The 10,522-nt window shown below is 43.2% G+C and overlaps 1 protein-coding gene across 1 annotated transcript; it reads right to left on the bottom strand.

The window, feature by feature from the left end:
• Window positions 1-1,317: 1,317 nt before the first annotated feature.
• Window positions 1,318-3,353, bottom strand: LOC124661976 (4-hydroxyphenylacetaldehyde oxime monooxygenase-like). Its single transcript, XM_047199868.1, has 3 exons — window positions 2,967-3,353; window positions 2,248-2,819; window positions 1,318-2,163 (listed from the first exon to the last, which is right to left on the bottom strand). The coding sequence occupies exons 1-3, from the start codon at window positions 3,307-3,309 to the stop codon at window positions 1,540-1,542; spliced, it is 1,539 nt and encodes a 512-aa protein (XP_047055824.1). The 5' UTR covers window positions 3,310-3,353; the 3' UTR covers window positions 1,318-1,539.
• Between the last annotated feature and the right edge of the window lie 7,169 nt (window positions 3,354-10,522).

The raw sequence follows: 10,522 nt of genomic DNA on the forward strand, positions 1-10,522 counted from the left end.
TGCGAAAAATTCGAATCTGAACAGATTTTGAAATTTTGTTCTCCGAAATATTTTTTTAAAGTTAGATATTGAAAAAGAAAAATATTAACAGAAAAGAAACAACAAAATAAGGAAAAAAACTTACCTACTCTTAATGGGCCGCGGCCCAACCAACCGACCTGGTCGGTGGGGTGTGCGGTGCCCCGTACACGCCGACCAGGTCGGTGTACAGCATCCCCCCGATGGGCTGGTACTGTTCCTCGGTGGCAGTCTGCACGTGTGGACTAGTGGGCTGAATAAAAAGGGCCTTCCTACCCAATCCAAGTTAGGGCTGCTGATGTTGCGTCCTGATGATTTTAGGGATGGGCCACATATTGCACGACCATTAACGGGTAGCAATTTTTTCCACAAAATTTATATACTATTAAAAATACTTTTCTGCGAAATATATTTAAAACGTAAAAAAGGTCATAAAATTGAAAAAAAATTCACGTGAGAAAAATGTTTGTACATCCACGAGTTCTAAAAAAAACTATTGGCATAGTACAAATAACTTATTCAAAAGGTACACCAAAATTGAGAGAGAGTTCCTGAGAAGGAAAGTGGGACTGTGGGAGAGTATAAATGAATCAACCTTTGCTCTCCTTGAGCAGATGATGCTCTATTTATATGAAAGAAATATGTGAGAAGTTATAGGTCCCACATGTTACGTTTTTGGTCCTTACCTCCGTTACAAAAATTAGCATGTTGAGTACTTGCCATCCATATGGCGGGCTCAGTTTGGGGCATTTTGCCTTGTGAGGCTCACGGGAGTGGACCCACGTCTTCCGAAGTCTTTTGCGTTGAGGTTCTTTTCATGGCTAGTGTCCTGCTTGTTTCTTGAGTTCTGGAATCCAGAGTCCAATGTTGTGTTCTACGTGGTTTCGTTCTGTGAGATCCAACCAATAATTTTTCCTTTCTTCTCGTATTGGTTCCTCTGGTGAAACATCTATCGAGGATTTGCATGTTGGTCTTAAGAGAGTAGCACAACATGCCATATATGAAATTTTGTGTCAGTTATGGGTAGGTAGGTTGTGAACCCCTCACACAACATTGTGAGGATGTTGCATTAAGCCAATACAAGGAATCGAGTTGACACCCGGTCTATGTACAACAACGACACACCTAGCCCACACATACTAATACGAACATATCACTTTTAACATAACTCAAAAGATAGTACTATCCTCCGTCCCAGATTAGTTGTCTCAAGTTTGTTAAAATATGGATGCGTCAAGACACTAAAACATGTCTAGAGTGTTGAAGAATCAATCTGTATCTAGGCAGTTGTCGCCATCGTAGGTGAAAAATTCCACTTAGTTACTTGCTAAAGTAAAAAAAAACATAATTGGGAAGACTAATCTAAAAGATATATAGCTAGGGGAAACTGAGCATTTTCTGGCCATATGTGGTTCCAGCCATCTGATCTCGCTGCCGAGTCGATTCTAGCCGTCCATCTGAACACTTTTTTGGCTGAGTTTTTCTATGCGCGCCGTCACCAATCTAGCCAGTAGCCACCTCCTATGGAAAGTGGGTCTGCTTCTTGCAGGATGGAACAAGGTAAAGAGGAGTCTTCCTGCAGTAAACTTGTCTTCCGGTCCCTTCCATGCTCACATCTTGGCTTGTCATGCCTTGAGGTAATTCCCAATCAAATGAATGCAGCAAACTAGCAAGCGTGAACTCTACGATTGTCGCACCCATGTGGATAGCTGGGCAGATCCGCCGCCCCGCACCAAAAGGCAGGAGCTCATAGTGCGATCCATGAAAATCAATGGAAATGTCGTCAAACCTCTCGGGGTAAAACTCCTCCGGTTTTTCCCAACGGATAGGGTCCCTCCCTATAGCCCACACGTTGACGAAGATCCTTGTCTTGGGTGGGATATCATAGCCGAGGACTTTTACATGGTCCATTGTCTCCCTTGGAACGAGCAGCGGCGCCGGTGGATGTAATCGCAGCGTTTCCTTGACGACCATTTTCAGGTACTTGAGCTTAGAGAGGTTGTCGACCTGCAGCGTTTGTTTGTTGGCAACCATATTCCTTATCTCTGTCTGGGCCTTCTTCATCACTGCCGGGTTCTTGATTAGCTCAGACATTGCCCACAACAGTGTTACCGAGCTTGTGGTTGTGCCACCGATAAACGCATCCTACACAAAAGGATATAACCACGTTATTAACTGTTATTTTGAACTTATATGTAGCCAGTATATCACATAAAACATTTGGTTTACCATAATGAGAGCCTTGAGGTGGTCTTTTGTGAGTGCCTGTCCCTTCCAGAGATTGATCAGCACATCCACAAGGTCATCCATCTCAGGTTTCACCCTTCCCGGGTCCATATGTTGGCTGATCACCATCTCGAAGTATGCATCCAGCTCTAGGAATATTCTCCGGTACCGCGCCTCTAACCCGACAAGCTTATCGAACCACCGGCTCATCGGGGACGCCGGGAAGAAGTCCTGCGCGGAGAAGGCGGAGAGGGCGACCATGGCTTCGCTGAAGACCTGCTGGAACTTGGCGTATTTCATGAGCTTCGCACCGTTCATGCTTCCAAAAGCCACGGTGCCGATGAAGCCGTCGATGAGCGTTAAGAGGGTCACGTTCAGGTTGATGGGCTTGGACGGTGGAGACTGCGAGAGTGATTGGATAAGGTTGCCAACTTGAGCTTCTAGCGCATGCGAGAAGGACTGGACGCGTTTGCTGCTTACGAGTTCTGAAACGAACAACTTGCGCCTCTCACGCCAGCTTTCGTTGTATGGCGAGAATGCGATGTCTTGTTGCCCATAGGTAATTAAATTTGCACCTAGAGTACGTACATAATTTGCCTGGTTCAAATTATATTTCACAAACATTTCGAAGTTTTTGTTTTCACTTAAAATTATTTCTAATAAGAACCGATGATGTGGTGTGTTATCTACACATACTCTACACTCGGGGTAATAGAACTTGCCTGGGGAGGAGGGTCGGCTGCAGCAATGGACATCATGCGTCTTGAGCACCTCCGTAGCCGCCTCCGGCGAGGAAACCACGACGGCGGCGATGTCGCCGAGCTGCAGGTAGACGACTGGGCCCAGGCTGCGGGCCAAGTTCTGCAGTGACCGGTGGGGCTCATTCACCATCAGGTGTAGATGCCCTATGATGGGTAGCCTCAAGGGGCTCGGGGGCAGACGGATGGCGTTCTTCTTGTTGCGAACAGCTTGGAAGTATAACAATATTACCAGAGGAGCTATGAGTAGTGGTACTGAGAATAGGAGGACATGCTTCAGTTCCAGAGAGGGGTCAAGGGACGCCATTGTTGTTTGCCCTTTTGGAGAAGACAATGGTGCGCCAGGGAAATTTGGATATATACACGCACACATATGTAGAGAAATAGAGATAGGGTACGCCTTCATTGATTGGCACGTGAAGGTGAATGATTGATGTTCCTGTGGAGTGTTGGCACGTCGTGATCACCATGGGGCTTAACGCAGAAACTTGTCTGCAATCTTTCAGATCACCCATATATACAAGCCAATCCCAAGTTTACATCACAACAATTTTCCTAGAAACAGATTCGTACTGGAGTTGAGCATTGACAAACAAGCCAATGCTTAAATATTGGATATCAGATCATCCATACCATGTGGTTTTGGCACCTAACTTATCAAATATACTCCTTCCGTCCATAAAAGAATGTCTCAACTTTGTAAAGACTTAGATGTTTCTAGATGCATTTTAGTATCTAGATATATCCAAATTTATTCAAAGTTGAGCCATCTTTTTTTAGACGGAGGAAATATTACACAATATATATCGTATTGGGTTGCACGATCGGAAAGGACTGGATAAAGGCAACTATCACGACCCATTTGTCTCTTGCTAGATTTCCATTTTCCTATTTCTGGTCTTTCTATGATAACGAAACAACGAGTGAGCTATGATTGATACAAATCTTCTGGCAGGGTTGCTTCTCAATCTGAAAAATAAAATATCTCAAACAGATGATTATCGAAAGGAAAATGCTTCTCATCCAGCGACCGATCGAGGAAAAAAGATCGGTTGCATGCTCTGTTCGTTGTTGGGCGTTCACTAACGCGTGTTCCTTTTTCTGGCCCGAGACTCGATCGCTTGCCTAGGATCTAGCCCATCGCCTATTCACACGCACGTTATAGAACACACGAGAAGAAACTAACTGCTGCTATGTTGCTTTCTAGCATGTGTGCTCCGCTTAAAAAAAGTTGCTTTGCTAGCACCTACACGTGTTATTATTTGTTGCAAAACTATAGATAGCCAACAATTTAGCTGCTACAGCTTTGGCTAGTTTTTGGTGTGGCATTTATGTAATCCTATATATGCCTTTTATTTTATTTTTGTCAACGTATATAAATTATGCTACAAACATATAATTGATGGATGCAACCATTGTCGCCTGGCATGAAGACCCATATGATCGTGTTCATGACGGCCGATGTTGCCGAATAGGCGAGATCAAGTTCGCCATGGACCAGTTTCCCCGTGATTTTTTTGATGTTGTATATGTTAGTTAATTTTGTAACAAACGCGCACAAAGTTTTCTAGCAAAAGTACACACGAGATGTTGTGATATTTACTTGAGCATTTGCCACAAGTTTGCGATTTTTGTTGTAATCGCCTATTATTTTTTGTTAAAATAGATGGTGTTCTTGTACCTAAATCTGTAATTAATTTGTCATGGCTTAACGAAATTTTCATAGCCACAAACATGTGTTTTTTATTGTAATAGATATTGAATTTTGTTGTAATTGCTTTTGATTTGTTGCCAACCACTTTTTCATACAATTAATTTTTTTTTGTAAATGTTTGTGATTATTATTAAAATAGGTGGTGATTTTAGTTTCAAATAAGTTTGCAACAAAAATTCTTACTTAAACAATTTTGCAAAATGCCACAAACACATGGTTTTTTGTTGTTAAAGGTTGCGGTTTTTGTGGTAATCGTTGGTGTTTTGTGTTGTAATTGTGTATTTTCCTTGTATGTAGGGTGAGATTTTTTTGTTGCAACACTATGTTCTAGTTACAAATCACAACGGTGGCATTTTTATGTAAATATAAGGATAGTTAGGGGCAACAGGATATAACCCTTCTTTTGAAATGAAGAAGCTAGGATTGTGGATTAGTTTCACAAAAAACAAAGCACTAAAGTGAAAAATGTTTGATGCACTGTTTCCCAACGTTGGATCGTTATCGACCGACATAAATTGCAACCGATTTTGTCATCTAGATCAGGCGAGCGACACTCAACGCCCCCTTATCGAAATGAATAGATGCATCATTGTTTTTTTAGAGGTATACGGTAGAGGAAGCCCTTGCAATGATTTTTTTAAATAGTAAGAATCCGAATCTGCGTCCGTGGGGACTTAAACATGGGTGGTTGGGTTGTACACCCACTCCCCTAACCAAGTGAGATAGACTCACTTCTTATGCGCCTTGTTGATAGGTTCTTTAGCTCCTTCTCCTCATCTATTACTTTTTTTTCTTAGATTTCTTCTTATTGTTTAATTTATTATCATGTACATAGTATTTGTGCATCCAAATCCTTTCAGCCAAGTTATTCTTTCTATATTTATCCACTATATCTATCTATTATGTATTTTTGATATGTCACATATCAACTATTACACAATATATCGTATAGGTTGCAGGATAATATATTGTATAGGTTGCAGGATTGGAAGTAGGAATTCGTAAGGTAGCTCTCATGGCCGTCGTTGTGTAGGAGTCTTTCACAACAAAACTGCACCATTCGTAAAATGGAACAAGGTTGTATAAATACAACTGATAGAGTTTGTGAATGCTAGAACATCCTAAGTGGAATTCGTAATTTTGATACGATGATCAAAAGGGATTTTTGAATAATCCAAAATAATGAGAATGCGTGCAATTTGCATTAAATTGAGTGGGAGCTTATTATAAATATCCTAATATGTGAAGATATATTTTGAGTGGGAGCTATATGTGATATTCCACATTAATATGTGATGATATATTTTGAGTGGGAGCCACATGAGAAATTCCGTCACATATGTGTTGACACATGTGAATGGAAATTTTCAGTGAACAACTTAATATGTGAGAGAATATATAAAGTATAAAGTACCTAAAATATTGAAAAAGTTGAAAATATTAAAACTTTGAAATATCTATTAAGATAGATGGAGAAAAGGTTTTAATTGTAATTTTCAAAGTTACCGTCGTTGAAACAAAATTCTGAAGGAGTCCAAAATAAGACAAGAAAAGAACATAGTATTGTAGCTTGCAAAATATAAAAAAATACAAACATCGAGATGTTTATATTATACTATATGTTTTTGGAGAAACATGGTGATGTTCGTGGTATTCCAAACAATTACTAATTGATAGAAGAGATGTGCTACATCACCTATGTTGTGACATAGGGTCCTATTATTAAGTCTTGATTTGTAAAATGACAGTGATCCAAGTTCTTATTGAAAGAATATGTTTTGGAGTATTTTCTGAGAAAAATGCTGAACATGGCAATTCTCAAATTTATAGGAAATGGAGAATACTGCATCAAAAGGTGAAATGAAAGATGGATGAGCATCTGATGCATCACCATTGAGATCTACATTGATAAAGAGGCTGAGAAAATTGGATTTTGCTAAAGTGTGTTTCCTAGTATTCGTGACAAATAAAGTAAATGTCGCTTTGACTAAACCAAACATGATGTGATATGATACGTCTCAAACGTATCTATAATTTCTTATGTTCCATGTTACTTTTATGACAATACTTGCATGTTTTATACATACTTTACATCATTATTATATATTTTCCGGCACTAACCTATTAACAAGATGCCGAAGTGCCAGTTGCTGTTTTCTGTTGTTTTTGGTTTGAGAAATCCTACAAAGGAAATATTCTCGGAATTGGACGAAATCAACGCCCAGGGTCTTATTTTTCCGCGGAGCTTCCAGAAGACCGGAGGGGTTACGAAGAGGGGCCACGAGGGCCCGGCACCATAGGCCGGCGCGGCCAGAGGGGGGCCCGCGCCGCCCTATGGTGTGGGCTCCTCGCGCCGCCTCCTGACCTACCCTTCCGCCTACTTAAAGCCTTCGTCGCGAAAACCCCTGTACCGAGAGCCACGATACGGAAAACCTTCCAGATACGCCGCCGCCGCCAATCCCATCTCGGGGGATTCAGGAGATCGCCTCCGGCGCCCTGCCGGAGAGGAGAATCATCACCGGAGGGGTCTACATCATTATGCCCGCCTCCGGATTGATGCGTGAGTAGTTCATCCTTGGACTATGGGTCCATAGCAGTAGCTAGATGGTTGTCTTCTCCGCTTGTGCTATCATTGTTTAGATCTTGTGAGCTGCCTAACATGATCAAGATCATCTATTTGTAATGCTACATGTTGTGTTTGGTGGGATCCGATTAATCTAGAATATTATGTCAAGTTGATTATCAATCTATCATATATGTGTTGTTTATGTTCTTGCATGCTCTCCGTTGCAAGTAGAGGCTCTGGCCAAGTTGATACTTGTAACTCCAAGAGAGGGTATTTATGCTCGATAGTGGGTTCATGCCTCCATTTAATCTGGGACGAGTGATGTAAAGTTCTAAGGTTGTGGATGTGCTCGTTGCTAGTAGGGATAAAACATCGATGCTTTGTCTAAGGATATTTGTGTTGATTACATTACGCACCATACTTAATGCAATTATCTCGTTGTTTACAACTTAATACTCGGAGGGGGTGCGGATGCTAACCCGAAGGTGGATTATTTAGGCATAGATGCATGCTGGATAGCGGTCTATGTACTTTGTCGTAATGCCCTGATTAAATCTCATAGTAATCATCATTGATATGTATTGAATCTTTAATTGTAAATTGCCCACCTATAATTTGTTCACCCAGCATGTTAGTTATCTTATTGGAGAGACACCACTAGTGAACTGTGGACCCCGGTCCATTCTTTTACATCTGAATACAATCTACTGCAATCATTGTTCTTTACTGGTCTTTGCAAACAAACATCATCTTCCACTTGATACGTTTAATTCTTTGTTTTCAGCAAGCCGGTGAGATTGACAACCTCACTGTTACGTTGGGGCAAAGTATCTTGATTGTGTTGTGCAGGTTCCACGTTGGCGCCGGTTTCACTGGTGTTGCGCCGCACTACACTCCTCCACCAACAACCTTCATGTGCTTCTTGGCTCCCACTGGTTCGATAACCTTAGTTTCTTTCTGAGGGAAAACTTGCTGCTGTGCGCATCACACCTTCCTCTTGGGGGTTCCCAACGGACATGTGCTTCACGCGTTATCAAGCTCTTTTTCTGGCGCCGTTGCCAAGGAGATCAAGACACGCTGCAAGGGGAGTCTCCACGTCCAATCTCTTTACTTTGTTTTTGTCTTGCTTTACTTTATTTTATTTACTGTCTTGTTTGCTTTATATCTAAAAACACAAAAAAATTAGTTGCTTTACTTTCTGTCTTGTTTATTTGCTCTATATCAAAAACACAAAAAAAATTAGTTACTTGCACTTAGTTTACTTTTGTTATCATGTCTAGCTCCGTACATGTTACTTCTTCACATGAGGAATTAGTCTTTACTTTTAAACAAGGGGATGAGGAGAGTTTTAAAGATGCTTGGTCTAGAATTTTTGATTCTTATCGTAAAGCTGAACCTCAAATGACTCTAAGTCTGCTCCTTAGTAATTTTTATTTTGGGCTTATGGTTCGCTATAGATATGCCTTGGATGCTGTAGTGGGAGGAGATTTCCTTCATTGCAATGGTGATCAAGCTTTCAATGCCATAAAAAAATTGGTTGCATCACATAGTTCAGCTAATAACTTTGATTGAGCTCTTATTAGCATTTATAATAGATTAAACACTCTTGAGACAAGTGCATCTCGCTTGAAAGAAAATTACAGTTATGTTCGTAACCGTCTTGATCAAGTTTTAGTGAACTCTGAACCTTCAATGTGGGACCCTACTATTAAAGTTGTTATTGGTGGTGAAACTTTTTATGCCCATTGTGATATTATGTCTGAATTTTGCCTTATGCCTAAGAGTATTTATGAATCTTTGACACTTTGGGGACTCGTTGAAGGGGGGGGGGGGAGGAATAACTCTTATTGATAACTCTGTTATAATTTCTAAAGGAATAGCCGAGGGTGTGCACACTGTTAGATGTATATATCTGTATCTTGTAGTTTCCCCATATGTTAGGGAGCTTTCTGCATATGTGCACCTGTACATGTACTATATATTGTGGCCTTTGGCCCCCTGGTAATACAACAAGTATATTGCCCTAACATGGTATCAGAGCAAAAAATTGATCCTCTCCCGTTGCTTGTTCGTCTCTATTCCGCCCCCGTCTTCGATCTGAGCTGGTTCCCGGCCGACGTTCTTCCTCCGCTCGATTCCCGACCGAAGTTGGTCAATCTCCTCTGCTCTGCCTCGACTCCTGCTCGCCCCGCTCGTCCGTCTTTGATTCGCCAAGGCCGCCGCCCTCGTCTGGGAGATCTCAGCGCTCAGGCCGATTGGATCTCTCCCCCGCCCGGCCCCGCGCGTGCTCCCTGGCTACCGGCCCCGCGCGTGCTCTCTGCTCCCTGACGCCCGACGCCCTCCGCCCGTCGTTCTGCTCCGACGCCCTCCGCCCGCCGCTGCCCAACGCCCCCTGGCCGATCCGCTATGTTGCGATCCCTCGCTGCCCGGTGATCTTCGATGGCGCGAATTATCCTGATTTCGCTGCCTTCATGCGCGTCCACATGCGCGGTCTTCGTCTTTGGGGTGTGCTTTCTGGCGAGGTCTCCTGTCCGCTGTGCCCCGTTGCTCCTACGGTGCCCGTTGCACCGCCACTGTTGCCTTTGCCCCCGATGCTACTCGGGCGGATAAGGATGCAGCCAAGAGTCCCGATGACACTCGCTCTAGCTGATTATGACCGGAAGGTCCAGGACCACTCTATCGCCATTGCGACTTACCGGCTGGATCCGACCGAGTACACTCGGTGGATAGATGAGGATGCTCGTGCTGCTGCTGTTCTCACCTCCAGTGTTCTGCCTCAGTATGCTGCTGAGTTTATGGGTCTTCCCACCGCTGCTGCTCAGTGGGATTTTCTTCGTCAGCGCTATCAGCCGTCTGGGGATGCTCTTTACCTGTCGGTGGTCCGTCAGGAGCATGCCCTTCAGCAGGGTGATTCTACTATTGATGAGTTCTATACTCAGAGTGCTGCTATTTGGCGTCAGCTTGATTCTCTCCATACAGCTGTGTGTGCCACCTGTCCCTGCTGTCTGACTGTGCGCGCGGATCTGGAGTTTCAGCGCGTTTTTGAGTTCTTGTCGCGGCTCCGCAAGGAGTTTGAGCCGCGCCGGGCCCAGCTGCTTGCCCGTGGCCATTTTCCGCTCTCTGAGGTACTTGCTGAGCTTCGTGCTGAGGAGACTCGTCTTCGTGGTGCTGGTCTTCTTGAGGTTCCCTCTGTTCTTGCTGCTCGTGGCCCTCCCGTGCCGTCTCGCTCGTGGACCTCCT

Source organism: Lolium rigidum, chromosome 6 (genome assembly GCF_022539505.1).
Source record: "Lolium rigidum isolate FL_2022 chromosome 6, APGP_CSIRO_Lrig_0.1, whole genome shotgun sequence".
Lineage (NCBI taxonomy): Eukaryota > Viridiplantae > Streptophyta > Magnoliopsida > Poales > Poaceae > Lolium > Lolium rigidum.